This window comes from Chiloscyllium plagiosum, chromosome 6 (genome assembly GCF_004010195.1).
Source record: "Chiloscyllium plagiosum isolate BGI_BamShark_2017 chromosome 6, ASM401019v2, whole genome shotgun sequence".
Taxonomy (NCBI): Eukaryota; Metazoa; Chordata; class Chondrichthyes; order Orectolobiformes; family Hemiscylliidae; genus Chiloscyllium; species Chiloscyllium plagiosum.
This window is the reverse complement of record NC_057715.1, coordinates 28,388,679-28,408,952: the sequence shown is the minus strand read 5'-3', so window position 1 is coordinate 28,408,952 and position 20,274 is coordinate 28,388,679. Positions and strand designations below refer to the sequence as shown.

The window sequence follows — 20,274 nt, the reverse complement described above, 5'->3', positions numbered from 1 at the left end:
AAAACTAGAGTTCAAATTGAACAAGTTTATGGACATTACCCAGGCAGCAAATGGCATTACTTCTAGCACACAACCTCATAAATGACTCTTTCATGTGGCAATTGTTTGCAAAGTGGTACAGAGTTTCTGCAGCTATGAGTAGCTGCCAGACATTTTCAGTATTATTCAACTGCCTTGTGGTGCAGTGATAAAGTCCCTACTTCTGGGCCAAAGGTCTGAGCCCCACCTTAGGTTATGACCACTGGAGGTGTCTTATAACACATTCGAGTAGGCTGATTAATAAAACAAAGCTGTTGAACTTTACAGATTGAAGAGTTTTTGCAGATTGTTCTTGGAAGTCTATCTGCATCTTCGAATAAAAGTCAAGTGATTGAATAGACTGCTGGTCATAATAGGATCCACTCCTGAAAGGAAAGGAAGGCACCATGACGTAACAGCTGTAACCTTTCTATTGTGCCATCTTCCTTAGCAGCAAGATTCCCAAAGTGCGAAAGTGCATATTATTGTCAGAAAGTAGTTCCAAATTGCCCAGTGTCAAAGCAGTTGATCTTCTGTTTCAGTTTTACTTGTGCAATCTTGAATGCTTATCTTGTATTTTTAAAAAGGTATTAACTATTGAAATCAGAAAGGTGCAAGATAAATTTGCTCGAATGTCATCAACGAGGAAATCATGACGGGGAAAAAATAATAGGGAGAGCTGTATGGTTTATTTGGTAAATTCAGATCAGATTTAATGACTGCAGTCGGCTTTTATTTGGAGCATTTTTAATGTTTTATTTGGCCAGACGTTTTCACTTGTTCAGTTTAAAAAAAATTCTCCTGAAGTTATATTCTTTGCATTGACACCTTGTTCAGAAATTAAGTCAGGGGTCTGTGACAGGAACAGAATTCAAGTGTTATTATCTGGATTGCCAGATATCACAGGATTTCATCTTATTGGTGCTAAACAAAGAAATATTTGATTGACTTCTGTAAGCAAGCACATTGAGATTTAAAATGGAGTTCTTTTGGTGGAAGTGAAGCCTGAAACAGACAAGAAATGAGAAGAAGGAGAAAGCATTGGGCACCCAATGTGAAATAAAAACCAAGTACTGGAGAAATTTAGGTTTGGCTACATCTGCAGAAAGAGAAACAGAGTCCATCATGATTTCCTTCTAAAGAAGGAAAGAATCTTGATACTTGTAGCCATATTTGATTGAACGAGGCAAGGCAATTTCGGTTACGTGGTACGGTTTTAAAATTGGTGGAATAGCGGAGAGTGAATGTGCATATAGCTTTTTAAAAAGTCCAGGATAGGATTGCAATTCACGGGGGATTGTAAGGTTCATACATAGTGGCATACATTTCAGAGGCTGAAGAGTTCAGCGTCAATCAGAATATGGTGTTGCCTTTGGGCACATGTTCCTTTAGGAAGGGTCTGACAGCTTTGACACCACAGAAGGGATGAGAATGATTGTGAAAATAAGTTATTACATTTAGAAGTTAGACTAGGAGAAGTTAGGGTTCCCCTTGGAGGGGAGAGCATCATATTAAAGATGTGTGTTATGCTTCACTGAGTGCACTAGAAATTGAGCGCCTCTCTTCCCACAGACATCATCACAAGTTCAAGATTTTAAAATGTATGTAGAATTTCCTGATCTACCTGTAATTTAGACACCATTGATTGAGAGCACAAATGGGGTTTCTGTACATTCGCAAGAATTAAAACTTACTACAAATCAATCCACTTCACCATTTTCAAAATCCCTCCATCCCCAGCCTAATCCCATGTCCAGCCCCATCTGTTGTCCTCTTCTCCCTGACCTGACTTAACCTGTCTATCTTCCTACTCCCCTATCTGCTCTACCCTTCCTATCCAATCACAATAACTCCCTATCTGCATTCACTTAGCACCATCCCACCTACCCTTCCCCCAGTTCTACCCCCTCCCTCTATATATTTCTGGGCTCCCTCTGTCTCCCGCTCCCCTTCTCCAACCCTGACAGTATCAACCCAAAACGTTGACTTTCCTGTTCCTCAGATGTTGTCTGACCACCTGTGCCTTTACAGCTTCACATCTATCAACTTCCACGTTTATAAGCTCTCCCCTGTTGCGTACATGCACACAAGCAGGAAAAAACAAAAGCAGGATTATGATGGGAGGGAGGAAAGATTGGGAAAGCAGTTCATTGGTCCCTGAACAGTCCTTTTGGCTTGTCAGGATGTGTTGCTCATTGATTCTCCAGATGCTTTCACTTGCTTGCAGCAGGTACACAGTGGTGAGTTCATACCTTTTTAAAGTTTTTTTTTACTAGTTAAAAATCACAGCTTATAGCAACTGCTGGGGAGAAAGAAAGGCTGACAGCAGTTTCAGCTACAGAGAAAAGTGGCACTTCCTGCACTTGAGAAGGTCCAATGGTTTCTGCCTTAACTGTTCACATCTCCAGGCTGTTCACCTACCTGGGAGCCAGTCAGACAGTTGTTGGTAGACAGGATGTTTTTGTCATCAGTAGTTTATCGATTGATCCATGGGCTAACAGCCATTTGTTGCTGGCGGATCTTCACTTGTACGAAGCCCCCTGGACCCCGTTTGTCTACATCCAGACTTGCACTACTGCTTGATCAAGCAACTGTGTAAACAGCACTTAGAATGAGAGTCGGGTTACTTTTAAAACGTGCAACAATTATTTAACAATCCTTGATTTCAACACCATCTTTTTCCCATTTCAGTGTGCGATCGCAAATAAAGAAAAGTACAAAGAAATGGTCTTGATACATAATACATGTGATTTAGAGTCATTAAGGGTTTAACTTAACTTTTTTAAAAATTAGTCTTTTCAATAGTTGAAGAATTTGATAAACAGAAGGAACAAATTTAAGGTGATTTGCAAAGTGCTGAGTGCTGGTTTGCGATACAGAGTGACACCAAAAGCAAGGGTTTAATTCTCGCATAACATGAGGTCATGAAGGTCCCACTAGCTCCTCGTCTGAGATATGTGACCCTCAGGTAAAACAGTCACCAGGTATCTCTCTAATGAGAGAGCAGCATTATGGTCCTCTGGGACTATGTCTCCTTTAACTTTACATTTACCTGTCCTAATATCTCTTTTTTTGGCTCTAAAGATTTGTCTCATTGTGCTCCTGTGAAGTGCTTGTGAACATTTATTAACTCATAAATTCATTTTAAAGATGCAAGTCCTTTATTCTGGCATCTTGTAGCTGCTGTCTCCAACCTGTAAACAAATCCAGCTACGTAATGTTTAATCTGTTTACATTGGCCTCATGGGATATTATCTGTCTTTTGGGACATTTAAGAATATGATGAGCATCTTACATGATCTCCTCTCTAGTGTTGATAGAAGATTGCAACCTGTATACTGTAATCTCTGATTTGGAGATGTCCGTGTTGGACTAGGGTGGACAGAGTTAAAAATCTCACAACACCAGGTTATAGTCCAACAGGTTTGTTTGGAAGCACTAGCTTTCAGAACGCTGCTCCTTCATGTAGCTGTCGAACAGGACCACAAGACACAGAATTTAGAGGGAAAGATTGCAGTGTCATGCAACTGAAATGATAAATTGAACAAACATAGATTGCTGTTAAGTCTTCCATCTTTTAGAATGGGTTACAGGCTTCAGTTCATTAATATGTAAATCCCAAACTACTATTAAGTCACATTCTCGAGATAACTTAAGGCTTTTTTAAAAAAAAGTGATATCTCAGCTCAGACAATGCATGAAAGGTGTGAGTTAAAGTCTGTCTGTATCCCAATCTTGAGTCAGACTGGTTCTATTTCCAAAGTAGGAATTTATAAAATATTGCATGGATTGACTGCCTGCAGATTGTGCACTTTTGAGCAAAATCGAATGTATCTGCAAATGCAAATTCACCCCATAGACATGTGTGTGAGAGAACACTCTGTCACGTCTGTATGTGCTTGGTAAAGTGTGTGAAAGTATGATGGCATATAAGCCTGTCAGAGGATGTGTGCATGGGTAAGTGTGGGAGAGCCCATGAGGATGCCCTCCACTGGGACCTTGGGTTCATGTCGCACTACAGGTGACCTCACTACACTATAGACTCTCTCACATACACATGCTCTTGCCTACGCACACATTCACACACATCTCCTCTCATACATACACTCTCTCTCATAAACACACACATACACCCCCACACACTCACCCACGCATACACCCTCCCACAGGCTTATACGCCAACGCACTCCCAAACTTTACCAAGCATCCACACGCGCAAGTGCACACTAATCTCACTTGCACTCATGCTCACGCACACTCTCTCTCTCTCATATGCATGCACACGCACAGGTCGATGGGGTGAATTTGCATTTGCAGAATTATATTTGCAGATACACTCTATTTTGCTCAAAAAGGGCACAATCTGCAGGCAGTTAATCCATGTAATATTTTATTAATACCAACTTGGGAAATAGAACTAGTCTGACTCAAGATTAGATACAGACAGACTCTAACCTCACACCTTTTAATGCATTGTCTGAGTTGAGATGTCACCTTTTTTTAAATAAAACCTTAAGTTATGTCAAGAATGTAACTTAAAAGTTCTGTGACTTATATCTTAATGAACCGAAATCAGCAACCCACTCTAAAACATGAAAGTCTTAACAGCAATCTAGGTTTGTTCAATATATCATTTCAGCTGCATAACACTGTAATCTTTTGCTATAAATTCTACGTCTTACGATCCTGCTCCACAGCTACCTGATGAAAAAGCAGCGTTCTGAAAGCTAGTACTTCCAAGTAAACCTGCTGTTTATAACCTGCTGTTGTGACTTTTAACTATGATAATGTCTGGTATACCCTCTTGAAACTGTTGCACCTCCATGTTCCTTTTAAAGATGGTCCTTAACACAGCTTTTTGACCAGGATTTTGGTCACCTCTCCAAAAACTGTTCATTTTGTTTAATAATTCTGCTATGAAATGCCTTAGGATGCTTTATTATGCTATGTAACTACGAGGCATTGTCTTTCTTTGGTTATGTCTCTGTGCCTAAGATATGAATTTTAAAATCCTTCTTTTCCAGAAATCCATCTATGTCTTCATCTCGCCCCCTTTTCCACTATCTTTTCTGGATTACAATTCATTCTCTCTGTTCTAGGTTTAAGTTGCATTTACCCCATCAGTACATTGTCAGCAGTGGGAAATTGCACAGATGAGAAGGACAAGTTTCATTTAACTCTGTAATGCAGCAATCACATTGCTGCACTATAGGACTCTTCTGACAGTTAAATGAGACTTCAGCCAGACAAAATCGCAGAATGATTTATGTTCTAGTTTACTTTGCTTCCACTGATGCTTCTGGCAGTAGCGAATGAAATGCCATCCCAGAAGGATTTCTGTGATGCAAGTGTTTATACTGTAGGATTAATACCAATTGTACTCTTGCTGCTGGGTGCAATGTGGATGTTGAGCTTAAGTCATACAAGTACAGTGCAGAAACAGACCCTTTGGTCAGCAAGAACAAGCTGGAACAGGTATCGTAGATAACTCTTGACCCATCTGTTAGCATTTGTACCATATCTCTCTTAAAACTTTCCTATTCATATACCCACCCAGCTGCATAGAGAATGTTGTAACTGTACCAGATTCCACCACTTTGGCAGCTCATTCCACGCACTCATCACCTTTGGTGTGAAAAAGTTGTTCCTTGGGTCCCTTTTAAATCTTTCCCCCTCATCTTAAATCTATACCCTCTAGTTTTGTACTGTTCCACCCTTGACTATTCACCTATCCATGCCCCTCATGATTTTACAAACCTCTATAAGGTCACTCCTCAACCTCTGACACTCCAGGGAAAATAGCCCCAGCCTATTGAGCCCCTCTCTGTAGCTGAAAGCCTCCAACCCTTGCAACATTCTTGTAAATTGTTTCTGAACCTTTCACAACATCTTTCCCATAGCAGGGAGACCAGAGTTGCACACAGTATTCCAAAAGTGGTTTAACTAATGTCTGCACAGCTGCAACATGACCTCCCAACTCTTCCACTCAGTGCTCTGATCAATAAAGGCAAACATACCAAACACCTTATCAATTATTCTGTCGACCTGGGACTCCACTTTCGAGGAACTATGAACCTGTTCTCTGAGGTCTCTTTGTTCAACAATATTTCCCAGGACCTTATCATTAAGTACATAAGCCCTGTTCTGATTTGCCTATCCAAAACGTAGAACCTCACATTTATCTGAATTAAACTCCATCTGCCACTCCTCGGCCCATTGACTCATCTGATCAAGATCCCGTTGTACTTTGAGGTAAGTTCCTTTGCTTGTATTATCTGGATCGGTTTGAGTGGTCCTTGTGCTTTGACAAGACCATGGTTAGATCTGCTTCCACTTCAGAGAAGATTTGTGGATATTTTGATTTAGTTAGGGATTTAGCGCTTTCCAGGGAGCACATTAGGAGTAGTAACCTGGAGTACAAAAGATGTTTCGATGGAACCAATCAGTAATGATTTTTATGTGTAGCTTTTAATCATAGATCTTTTCCAGCTTGTCTCTGACTTTTGCTGTGTGTTGTTATGCACAGTTATTTAGCTATGGTGATGTTTTGAGGTCTTGTTTAAATGGAGGAGTTATTGATATGATATGCAAATTCTAGGATCGAATAGTTGTGAAGGCTGTGTGTCTGATAAAGCAGCAGATTTATATAAACTGTTCATAAACTTCATAAATCTTAATTTGAACAGCACAGTTAACGTGACTGAGGATTTGTATTTTTTTAAGTTCAAAAGGTATAAGATGGAAGTAATTTCATTTTCATAGAAGTTCTTCCATATAATTAATATATTTTTATATAGATTCTTAGCCAGGGTTTTGCACATTGAAAGTCATGTGTCGAACTGAGCAATGGTGCTAAAGATCAGACAGTGGATCGCAGTAGGAAACATAATATTCAAAGATTTAAAGCACGTAGTGAACATTGGGGAAATGTGTGCCTGGTGGAGACCTATTAATTATTCTATATTTATGTTCTCAACAACCAGGACCAGATGTTTTTAGAATTGACTTGATCATAATTGTGTTTGGCTGACCCTGTCATGTTATGAAAGATTTTCTTTTACCAAGGAAAGAACCAGTCATTACTGAAGAAATATCAGCATTTTCAGCATCTCCCTGAGCTGTATTCCAAGTATTCTTTAAGGTTTCATTGCCTCTGTGGTCACAAAATAAGTTTTAATATTCATTGTGATTTGATATTTGCATGTTCAGCAGCTCTATACAGTTTGAATTTTCTTCAGCAATTAAGTTGCTTTCCTTTCGGTGAATAAGGTTCCTAGCATGCTAATTGGGAGGGTAAAGATTTTTTGGGGCAGGCCACAAAAGTAAATGTTAGAATATCACTGTTTCAACAGTCTTTTAAAAGATATTCTGTGGAACTGATATCTTATGTGGCTGAGGGAGCTGATACGTTGCACGCACAAGATGGAAAGAATGTGTTCAGGTGACAGAGAAAGGTTGAGGGTGCTCACCCATTGTTTGTATTGTCCCAATATATTAGCTGCAGAATCTGGTGAATGAATACATCTGGCCCAGAGTAACTGAATCATATTTCTGGTCATCTGTTGGAGACAGTGCCAGAATTCAACATATTTTTGAGTCTGGGTTATTCAGTGATGTGAGTCTGCTTGCTGGACCAGTGAACTGGTGCTAATTAATGTTGTTAAGTTTATGCAGAGAGCACATGCTTGATTTGTTTGTGTTACCAGTGAAAATCCTCCAGATGCATTATAAAGGAGGGAGATGGGAAAACAACTGAACAGAAAAAAAAGCAGTGGTTACGGAAGATGTAATGTGGAAGCTTATGTACGTGGTGGGACATTTTGGTTAAGTGTAACGACTGTCACAACATGAATATTTTGAATATTTTGTTTTGACTTTAAAACAAATGCTGAGTATAATCCTAAAACCAAGAGTAGGAATTTAATTTATGACAAAAAATCAACTGTAAAAAATATTGCCCATGTGATGTATGCACACAGATCCTGGCCTCTTCATTTGTGCTATTAGATTTATGACTAGTTTTAAACTCTGAACAATATGAGGCTGAGTGGTTACCTTTATACAGATTTGTAAAATTGTGAGGGGCATGGATAGAGTGAATTCCCAAGGTCTTTTCCCAGAGTAGGGAAATCCAAAATTAGAGGGCATAGTTTTAAGGTGAGAGCATCTCCTGATGCTTCAAACCCGGCAAATTCCTTGGAAGTCTTTTCTGCATTGTTTCAAGTTTAGCAATATCTTTCCTATAGCAGGGAGACCAGAATTGAATGCAGTGTTCCAAAAATGTCCCGTATAGCTGCATCATGACATCCCAACTTCTATTCTCAATGCACTGATCAATAAAGGCAGGTGTACAAAACTTCACTACCCTGCCTAGCTGTGAACCTTCTCTCTTTGTTCAGCGACACTCCCCAGGACCCTATCATTAACTGCATAAGTCCTGCCCAATTCGCCTTACCAAAATGCAAGACCTCACATTTATCTAAATTAATGTCACCATTAGCCTGTCTGTCAATGACCCATTGTAGTCTGAGATTATCTTCTTCACCATCCACTATACCACCAATTTTGGTGTCATCTGCAAACTTACGAACCATTCCTCCTCATATTCACATCCAAATTATTTATATAAATGACAAAAAACAGTGCACCCAGCACCTATCCTTGTGGTATACTGCTAGTCACCTGGCCTCCAGTCCAAAAAACAACCTTCAACCACCACCACCACATGCCTCTGTCTCTTACCTTCAATGCAATTTTGTATCCAAATGGCAAGCTGTCTCTGGACTACATCTAACCAGTCTATTGTGTGGGTCCTTGTTGAAGTTCATCCAGACAATGTCTACCGCTCTGCCTTCGTCAGTCTTCTTTGTCACTTAGTCATAGAGTCATGCAGCACAGAAACAGACCCTTCACACCAACCAGTCCATGCTGACCATACTCCCAAACTAAACTAGTCCCACCTGCCTGCTCCTGGCCTATACCCCTCCAGACCTTTCCTATTCATGTACTTATCTAAGTACCTTTAAAATATTATAACTGTGACTGCATCCACGATGACTTCAGGAAGTGCTTCCACACACCAGCCTCCCTTTATGTAAAACATTTACCCTTCATGCCTTTTTAAAATCTCTCTCCTGTCACCTTAAAAACATGTGCCCTAGTCTTGCAATCCCCCATTCGAGGAAAAAGATACCTACCATTATCTATACTCCTCATGACCTTTTATAAACTTAGGTAAGTTCACCTCTCAAGCTCCGATTCTCCAGTGAAAAAATGTCCAGCCTGTCAAATCTTTCTTTATAACTCAAACCTTCCATACCCGGCAACAACATGGTAAATCTCTTTTGTATCCACTCGAGCATAATGACGTCCTTAAGTTAGTGAGACACAATTTCCCACACACACAGCCATGTTGACTATCCCTTGTCTATCAATCCTTGCCTTTTCACACATGTCGATCCTATCCCTCAGAATCCCCTCCAACAACTTGCCCACCATGATGTCAGGCTCGCTGGTCTACAGTTCCCTGGCTTTTCCTTACCACCTTTTGTGAATCATGGCACAACATTAGCCACACCCAGTCTTCTGGTACCTCACCATGGCTTTGTGATACAAACATCTCAGCAAAGGGCCCTGATGAAGGGCTCTTGCCTGAAATGTCGATTCTCCTACTCCTTGAATGCTGCCTGACCTGCTGTGCTTTGTCAGCACCTCACTCTCAACTCTGATCTGCAGTCCTCACTTTCTCCCAGAAATCACTTCCCTAGCTTCCCATAACGTTCTGGGATACACCTGATCACATCTCGGAGATTTATCTACCTTTGTGTGTTTTAAGACCTCCAGCACCACCACCTTTCTAATACGGACACTTTTCGAGACATTTCTATGTATTTCTCCAAGTTCTCTAGCTTCCATATCCTCCTCCACGATGTGGACAGGTTGGACTGAAGGGTCTGTTTCCATGCTGTATGACTCTGTGTAAGCAATCATTCTGGGACTGATACAAATTGACCTCTTCCAAAAGGGGAAAGATAACCATTCTGTTTTGTGGTAAATCCATTCACATTTCTCAGCTTTCCTGCTTATGTTTTCCTGAGTTGAATGCTGGGAAGTGATCGTCTGTGTTTTGCAATGGAGCTGTGCTTTGGAGAGGAAGATTATGACCTGGACAATCATATGCTAATATGACTGGCCCGTCCTCTTGCATTTCTGTGGCCCCAAGGTTGGAATCCATGCCTAACTCTAAGTTGGCAATACGAACAGATGAAAAGACCAGCAAATACGAGGTGGATTTTGTACAGCCAGAAAGAGAGAGAAACTTTTGAGCATTGTCTTTCGCGCTCAACTATTCAATTTTTTGAAAGTTACATTCAAGTTATGAAGTGAAATTAATAAAGTGGATGTATTCTACCTTTTAAATTGAACTGTGTAATGTACAAAGCTATATTTGGCTTCACACAAATGTAGACAGAATTACTTTAACTTAACATGTTTAATTTTTAAAAGGGCCATGTATACAACTCTACATCACGCATAAGGAACAGGAAGGATAGAAAGTCATGGCTAGGGTTTGCACAGGTAAGTTACTCATCTAAAAAGCTCAACAGAATAAAATGCTTGTGCTTCATTGTTTACTGAAGCCTGTTAGGTGAAATCTGTATTTCAGCCAACCAATTGTATTTCATTGACCGCAATTGTGGAGAAAATCTGTGATTTTGACTGTTCTACCCTCTGTGTAATAAATAATTCTGTTTATTGAGAAATAACCTTACATACGTGTTTATTTTCACATATAATTGCATAGTGTTATAAATTTAAACCTGATAATTAGAATGTCCATTCAATTTCATGTGTAGTTTTGTTTTGAAGTTTATGGTTTGTGATGGTGTACTTTTTTTTATAAATTGCTAGCAATTTCATGATGGAGGGCATTTTCAATAAGATACTTTTGTACAATTAACGTAGTAAAATGATAATCATCTAATATGCAGGTATTGTCGCAGTGATATTTTAGTAGGGAATTAGTTATCATGTTTAATCAAAGGTTCCATTGGAGAAAGAAGCATTTACTTGTAAATGTATTTTGTGTAGTTTTTGAAATGAATATTTTTTAGCTAAAAAGATATAACATCTGAAAGTGTTTTAACTTTTTTGTCCCCCTTTGAACAGGGTTCTCTCCTATATAGGGATTTAAATAATCACAATATGACAGCGATATCCATAAACCCAGAAACCTTAGAGCAAGAAAGCACAGTTAATCTTCCAGGTATGTAACAAATTCATAATCTAATAAATAAAATAGCAAGTATTCTAGGGAGGAATATATGAATATTGAAGTAAATGTTGGAGCATTATTAGTGTCGCATGTTGTGATGGAGGTTCTTTACTGATCAAGTTTTATGCAGATGTCTGGGTTCTGTTAACATACAAAAACTGCTTATTGGAAAGTAACTCATGAGGATGTTCTGTAGGAAACTGTGGAAGTTTTAAAAATAAGACTACCTTGGTTAATTTTTTTAAAGGTTCACTCACTGATCTGATGAGTTTGTCCTATTTTCCATTGCCCTGATTCTCCAAATAATTTCTTCTCTCTCTGCCTCCTTTCTTTCAGGGGTTAGGGAAGGAATTGATTCCAGGTTCCAAACGTTCTCCAGGTGTTTTGATTGTCTGAGGCCAAGTGACCATAGAATTACCATGGATAATGTTCATGCATGCTGTTCCATCCTGTTTGTTACATGAATTCGTAGTTCCAGGGGAGATGAGGGCATTTGGTCTGACGATGGGTGCTGTCATATCCTGGGCCTGTAGTGTTTTTTTCAAATGACCATTCTCTTTGAAGGCAGAATTTTGAAAATGGTTGTGTTTCTCAGTCTGAGACTGGTGGAAGAAGTGTTTACTATGAAGATTTTCTTGTTTAGTGGTAGGATGTAAGCAGCACAGTGGTTAGCACTGCTGCTTCACAGCGCCAGAGACCCAGGTTCAATTCCTGCCTCTGTGCAAACTTCACACAGACAGTTGCCTTTCTCCCCGTGTCTGCGTGGGTTTCTTCCGGGTGCTCTGGTTTTCTCCCACAGTCCAAAAATGTACAGGTTAGGTGTACATTGCTTGGAGTGTTAGGTAAAGGAGTAAATGTAGAGGAATGGGTCTGGGTGTGGACTTGTTGGGCGGAAGGGCCTGTTTCCATGCTATAAGTAATCTAATCTAATCAAAAGAAATGGTCAGCACAAGTGGCTTTTCAGTTATGAGATTGGCAGTAGCTTCAGTATAAAGGAATCTTTAATCATACCTGTGAATTAAAGAGTTGTCTAAGTTTTATTGTTAGGAGAAAGTGAGGACTGCAGGCGATGGAGAGTCAGAGTTGCAAAGTGTGGCGCTGGAAAAGCACAGCAAGTCAGGCAACATCTGAGGAGCAAGAGAGTTGGCGTTTCAGGCGTAAGCCCTTTGTCAAGAATGTGGAGGAGGAAGGAGGCTGAGTGATAAGTTAGGAGGGTGGGTATAGGCCTGGGAAGAAGGTAGCTGGGAGCGTAAGGACAAGTCAAGAAGGTGGTGCCAAGTTGGAGGATTGGATCTGGGATGAGTGGGTGGAGCGGAGATTTGGAAACTAGTGAAATCGATGTTGATACCGTGTGGTTGAAGAGTACCAAGGCTGAAGATGAAGTGTTCTTCTTCCAGTCGTCAGGTGGCTTGGTTTTGACAGTGCGCAGGACCTGCATGTCCTTGTGGGAATGGGAGGGGGATTTGAAGTGGTCGGCCATAGGGCGCTGGGGTTGTTTTGTGTGTGTGTGTGTCAGATGTTCCCTGAAACATTCCACAAGTTGCTGTCCTGTCTCCCTGATATAGAGGAGACCATTTCAACTCCCCCTCCCATTCTCCCAAGGACATGCAGATCCTGGGCCGTCTCCGCTGTCAATTCCAAGCCACTCGATGATTGGAGGAAGAACGCCTCATCTTCCACCTTGGGACTCTGCAACCACACAGCATCAACATTGACTTCACTATTTCCAAATCTCCCCTCCAACCCCACCTCTTCCCAGATCCAACCCGCCAACTTGGCACCACCTTCTTGACCTGTCCTACCTGTCCACCTTCCTTCCCACCTATCCGTTCCACCCTCCCCACCGACTTAGCACAATTACCACCCACCTGCACCACCTATTGCTATCCCGGCTATCTTCCCCACCCGCATCCTACCACCATCCTCCTATTTATCTCTCAGCCCCTTGCCCCCTCCACGACTTATCCTCGAAACAGCGATTCCTGCTCCTTGGATGCTGCCTGACTTACTGTGCTTTTCCAGCGCCACACTTTTCGATATTACGTTTTACTGCTGTTTAAAATCTTTGCTGCAAAGGGCTTGCTTGACATAAATGTTACCTTACTCCTGAAAGGTAAAGTTAAACTTGTAAAGTTAAAATATAGATTGTAAGTTTAATTTCTTTTCTCAGGTTGCCAGGCTGAAGGACAGAATATCCTCTTCACAGATGGAGAATACATCAATCAAATTACAGCATCAAAAGATGTAAGTATATTTGTTGTAATAATGTATTTATCAAATAATTTTGCATTAAAATATTTTGACAATTTTTGTGTACATGTATTATTGCCCAACTAAGTTCACATGTGGTATTGAGGAATATCCTTGTTCCCTCTCCCTATATAGGATGGTTTTGTAGTGCGAATATATGCAACAAGCACTGAGCCTGTACTTCAACAGGAACTGCAGCTCAAGCTAGCCAGGAAGTGTCTACATGCTTGTGGTCTCTCCTTGTTTGATCTTGAGAAAGATTTGCACATTATAAGTAAGGAATCTTTATTCTTTAAAATTCTTTTAATAAAGGTAATGGCTTATAAATATTTAGCTCTGTTTCCTTTTTTATTTTTTTTTTCACTTAATACAAATCATCTTCCCCATCTCATTCTTTCCCAGATTGTCATTGCTTGGATGAAAGAAATTTGGGCTGAAGTATTTGCCAATGGAATGTGCAGTTAAACTGCATAATGATTAAAGCAGATTTTTTCAGCTGAGTTTAGACATCTAAAACTTCTTGGATCATGTTGTTATTGTCTTTTAGTCCCTTCGTGTTCTGAAGAGGTTTAAATTGCTGATGACCGAGAGTTCTAATGGTCAGTGCTGGTTAGACAATTTTAATCTCCCTAAAATTGATTGGGAAGGTAAATTTTAAAATAAAAAATTCAAACTTAATTCTGACCTAGCCTTGGCAACCTCTATCTTGGTGACTGTTAGGAGTAGACAGTAAATGCTGGCCTTATCAGTGATGTGCTTGTTCTATGAACATATTGAAAAGATGCAATGAGATCAACCTGTCTTAGATAAGAATATCAATCATTGAGCCCTTGTAAGGAGGTAGTGTGCAAAAACAGGTTGGGTACATCTTTTCTCTGTAAAATCCACTGATGGCACAATCTGTGAAGAGTCAAATAATAAGGTACTGTAGAATGTTGTTTGTGAAAAAACTATGAGAAAGGATATAGCTATTTTGGGAATTAATATAGAGCATTATTGGATGAGAAGGGAAATATTAATAGGTATTCCTTAAACTCTCTGCTATCTTTGCCCTCCATTGATGCCAGTGTTGATTTAAATCCAGAGTTGTGAAGTTCTTTTCTACTGTTCCAACTCCTTATCTTTGTTTAAAACTCTGCTTAATTTCTTTTCGTTGCTCCTCATATCAGCACCTTCATTTGGTGCTCTTTTTCTGCTGGTTGCACTACTGTGACACACATCTGGCATGTTTTCTGTGCTAAAGACACTTAGAAATACAAGTTGCTGCTAAATGATTTGACATTTAACCTCAGCTATTCTGGAGTGTGGAGTTGGGGTTGTGGAGAACTTGGCCTGAAGTTCCAGTTTTGGTTTGTAGTGCTATCAGAGTGAGTCTGTATGCATGTCATTTCAAGATTATAGGATTTGGAAAAAGCTAATTGGACATAACACTGGATCTGAGGGCCATCTGTGATGTTCTCCAGCAAGGCATTAATGACTTTAGGATTTGGTTTAGTAAAAATGGGTAGACAAAGGTCTATATTTAGGTTGAGAATATAACATTAGCATTGCTGAGGGACTCAATCTTCTGTTCTAACAAAAATATTCTGTGTCGTGCCAGCTCTGAGCAAATACGTTAGTGTCAAAATTTGCTTGAGGTCCTTATGCCTGCAGGTGAAGCTGTAATTTTTGTTGGTGACTCAACATGTTATTTAACCATAAATTCTGTTTGACATCAGCTTCAGTAATAGTTGTTTACACTCATTAGCAAAGGTAAATCTCTTTCTCCCTTAAGGGAAGCAGATACTTTGCCTGCAGGCTGAGTAATTAGCAGTTGTTACTCACCAAACATTTTGTCGTTGGCTCTAAAATCCTTAGTCCTCACCTTCCACCCCACTAATCTCTGGATATAGTGCATCATTCTCTGCCATTTCCGCCAGCTACAAACAGACCCTACCACCAGAGAGATATTTCCCTCCCCACCCCATCTGCGTTTCGCAGAGACCATTCCCTCTGTGACTCCCTCAGTAGTCTACGCCCCCTACCAAACCACCCAGTACCTTCCCTTGCTGCTGCAAGATGTGCAAAACCTGCTCCCCACCTCTGTCCAAGGCCCCAAAGCATCTTTTCACATCCAGCAGAGATTTTCCTGCACATTCACCTGCCTGATCTACTGTGTCTGTTGCACTCTCTATACATCAGGAAGACAGATGGAATGTTTCAGGGAACATCTGCAAGACATTTTCACCAAACAACCCCACTGCTCTGTGGCTGACCACTTTAACACCCCCTCCCATTCTGCCAAGGACATGGAAGTCCTGGGCTGCCACTACCACTAAATTCAAGCCACCCGACGACTGGCGGAAGAACGCCTCATCTTCTTTCTTGGGACCCTTCAACAACACTGTATCAACATCTACTTCACCAGTTTCCAAATCTCCCGTCCCCCACCTCAAACCAGATCCAACTTGGCACCACCTTCTCAATCTGTTCTACCTGTCCATCTTCCTTCTCACCTATGCACTCCACGCTCCCCACCCACCTATCCCAGTCACACCCCTCACTTGCATCTACCTATTGCCTTCTCAGCTACCTGATCTCCAGCATCTGCAGTCCTCACTTTCTCAAATCCTTTCTGTATTTAAGTCTTATATTTTAAGAATTCTCTTAAATTTTAGATGGTCAATTAAATGTGCTCACTTAATTATTACAGAACATGATTACAAACACAATGCTAACATACTTATGGTACATTTTTCAGTTGTTACTTTTTTCTCTCTTAGCTCTGCTCTGTTCTCGTGCTCTGTTCCTTCCTTCTACTTTGCATCCTGCCCTAAGGTCCCATTTCCTATTTATGACTGCCCCCTCTTCCCCTCTAAATCTCTTCATGGCTCCCTGACCTTCGGTCTAACACTTTTCTCTCTTTCTCCCTTCTCCATGATCATGCCACCTGTTTCTTCTTGCTGAGCTGTTTTTCACCACCCTGATCACATGATCCATTGGCAACTTACTACTTTGTTCTGTCTGACCACGTATTGTTGGTCACTGCTCATTCACGGTGCACATTGTTAGTTATACCAGAAATATTAAAAACACCACATTATAGCACCATCTATATGTATAATTGTTTTAAGATTTTAGTTTTTAAATATGTTTGCCCATAGATAAACTGCTAAATAGGTTTATGGTGGAGCCACACTTTTTGAGTATCTTTGTTGTTTTGAAAAAAGATAACATTTTAAACCTCGCAACGTCTGTTGACAGGCAGTGCCATTGAATGGCTACCATGCTTATATTTGGACATGGCTGTTAATTCATTTCTGTCTACACAGCATGAGCATTTATGATAATGCCTATAGATGCTGTCAATACCTGTTCATTTTCCCGAATTTAAGTGCATGTAAAAATGTTTTTTTTGTACTATCTAACTATGGTGAAATCTTTTAAAATGTTCATGTTTCATCAGGTACAGGATTTGATGAGGAGTCAGCTGTTGTATCAGCAGGCAGAGAGTTTGCACTAATGAAAACTGCTAATGGAAAGGTATGTGGAAAATAATTCTTTAAAAACTCAAGTCAGTGTTAGCAGTGCAACTTATCAAATAGTCCATGGTATGTGTTTGTTTTGACTGCTTTTTGGTATGGTGTTAATTCATGCATCAATGTCGTCACTAAAATAGTGGACAAAAAGTCATGTGAGTCAAGATTAGAGATGTGCTGGAAAAGCACAGCAGGTCAGGCAGCATCCAAAGAGCACGAAAATTGACATTTTGGGCAAAAGCCCTTCATCAAAAGTCATGTGAGCACATTAAATAAGGTAGCCAAGAGTTAATGTTTAGGTCTTTGTTCATTGATCATGTCATCATCTATGCCAGCTAAAAGTTTAATCATTACTATTACCAGCCAACATGGATTTTTTTTATTCACTGAAGGGCTGTGGGTGTTGCTTATTTGGGCAGAATTTATTTTCCTGAACATATCTGGGTAACAAATTGAGTTTTTTTTTTTGCCCAGAATATTTGTGTAATTAATTTGAAGCATAAGCTTTATCTATTCCGCCATGGTGTAAAATTTTGATACACTTGTCACACAACCACTGTGAATTCCAACTTTTTAAATAATAGCATTTAATATTTAGAAAAGATTTGAGAGTCCATGCCTCAGCACATAAACTAATTAATGAGTTTAAAATTATTTGTCTTTTTCAATTACGGTTCACTTTAGGATTGAGACATTTTGGTCTGGTTAATCCATTGTTTAAAAAAAAAAGAAAAAGGTAGGTGTAGAACAAAAATGTAGTCCTTTGTGCACATTTGTTTGAATTTGATTCAGATATTCTGTATGTTTTCAATTGAATGTTTCATCATTTTTACTGCTGATTTGTGAAATGGTGGGAAAGATCTGATTCACCAGATTTGCTCTGTTTTTGCACAGCAATGTATTCCTGGAGGTGATCAAAATGGAGGACACAACAGGACCTTTTACTATTTAAAACTTGCCGTCTTGCAGCAATTGTTAGCTAATCTGTATACCTGCCTGGATATTTGATTATTTAGAACATTTACCTTTGAAGACTACTTTGTCATGAAAATCAATTTTTAAAAAGTTGCATTCATTTCTAATACTCGAGTTGGATGCCTGTAGGTAACAATATAAATAATTTTTAGTATTGAAATAGTACAAGTTATGGTAGGTACAGGGAAGAATTAACTCTTGAAACTGAAATTGAGAAAAGAGAAACAGCAGAAATTGGCGAAGTGTGCAGAATTAATGCACATCACCATTATTTCTGTCACTGTCAAAATTCAGGAACTACTTCCATTATAGTGTTGAGGGTGTACCAACACTACATGGCTGACAGCAGTTGTAGAAGGTAGCTCATGACCACAACCTTAAGTGCAATCAGGATAGTTATTGACTGTTGTTATTGGCAATGCCTGAATTGCAGGAATGAATATGTTAACAAGTTTACTCAGTTACCTAATAACCACATCCAATAAAATTGGAGCTTGTCTATTCAAATGTTGTAAGCCATAATTATAATTAGAAGTGGATATAGGTCATTTGGCCTCAAGTCTACTGTATCGTTTGATAAGATTTGTGGCTGTTCTGTTTTTGTTTTGAATTCCACAAGCTGATCTTCTCCAAGTAACTTTAGATTCTTGTTTGGTGGTTGATCTACCTCCAGTTTTAAAATATTCAATGACACCACCTTCGCCCCTTCTGAGGCAGATTCAAAGTTGCATACCCTTGAAAGAAAAATTCTCTTCATCTGTCCTAACATCTAATTTTAATACTACCCTCTAGTTCTGGACTTGTCCACAGAGGAAATGTTCTTTACTCGTCAAGAACATTAAGGATCTTGTGCATTTGACTCAAGTTACCCCACACTCTTCTGAACTCAGTGGAAGTAAGCTCTGTTCATTCAACCGTTGCTCATATCAATCTAATAAATCCCTTCTGACCCACCTCCAATGCATTTACTTCCTTTCTTAAATAAGGAAGCCAAAACTTGCACAGTATTTGCAAAATTGTCTAAACAGTGCCCTGTTTATCTGAAGTGTAAAATCTTTACTTTTATGTTCTATTACTTCTTGTAATAAGAGAAATATTAGTCACTTTCTTGATTACATGCTTTTCCTACATTCAAACTTTTGTTTCACATGCACTAGAACACCTAGATCCCTCTGTATTTTAGAATTCTACATTTGTTCTCTATTTAAATGATGGTGCCTTTTTTTAAATTTTCCTGTCAGGGAGCAAATTCACATGTTCCCATATGATATTCTATCTGCCAAAATTTTGTCCACTCAGCATATCTACATCACTCTGCATTCTCCTCTGTACTTTTCACAACATACTTTCCTATCTATCTTTCTGTTATCTGCAAATTTAGCTACAATGCCTTTGCCCCCCTAATCTAAGTAGTTATTAAAAATTGTAAAACAGCTGAGGCCCCAATAGAACTCTGATTGTCATATCCTGCCAAACAGAAAAAGACCCTTTTCTACCAACCAGCCAATCTTCTATCGATGCTACATCACACATTCCAACTTTGTGTAGTAAGCATTTTATGTACACGTTAGTCAAATACTTTCAGGGAATCCAAGTACAGTACACTTCACACATATACGGCTTTATTAGCAACCTCTTTTAAGCTCTGAGGTGATTCCCATCATGGCGTAGGCACTTGTCAGCCTGTAGCTCCATCAGTTTCTTTAGTACTACTTCCTGAGTGATTTGTAATTTCATCGCGTTTCTCTCCCTTCCACATTTTGATTTCCAGTTATTACTGGAATGCTTTTTGCATCCCCAATAATGGAGGTAAAATATTTATGCATTTCTTCTGTTATTTCCCTGCAATCTGCTGTTAATTCCACCTTCTCACTCTCTAGACGATGCACACTTAATTTTCTTTCTTCCTTTTTCAATACCTCTTGCTATCTATTTTTAGATTTCTACCTCACTTCCTCTCATTAACCTGATTAACCCTTTAGTCATTCTCTGCTGTTCTCCATATTCTGTCCAATCATCTGCCCTTCTACTCATAGAACATATTACATAGAACTTAGAACGTTATAGCACAGAACAGGCCCTTCGGCCCTCGATGTTGCGCCGACCTGTCATACCGATCTGAAGCCCATCTAACCTACACTATTCCATGTACATCCATATGCTTGTCCAATGATGACTTAAATGTACTTAAAGCTGGCGAATCTATGACCGTTGCAGGCAAAGCATTCCATACCCTTA

General features: G+C 39.6%; 1 protein-coding gene across 14 annotated transcripts in view; it reads left to right on the top strand.

Annotated features, from left to right (window-relative positions):
- mycbp2 (MYC binding protein 2) overlaps window positions 1-20,274 on the top strand; it is a 199,675-nt gene that overhangs the window by 9,805 nt on the left and 169,596 nt on the right. For all 14 annotated transcript variants that reach the window (XM_043691414.1, XM_043691407.1, XM_043691412.1 and 11 more), the window contains exons 5-9: window positions 10,525-10,596; window positions 11,188-11,284; window positions 13,464-13,537; window positions 13,679-13,817; window positions 16,989-17,065. In XM_043691414.1, the coding sequence (XP_043547349.1) occupies window positions 10,525-10,596; window positions 11,188-11,284; window positions 13,464-13,537; window positions 13,679-13,817; window positions 16,989-17,065 (459 nt within the window). The remainder of the gene's footprint in view (window positions 1-10,524; window positions 10,597-11,187; window positions 11,285-13,463; window positions 13,538-13,678; window positions 13,818-16,988; window positions 17,066-20,274) is intronic.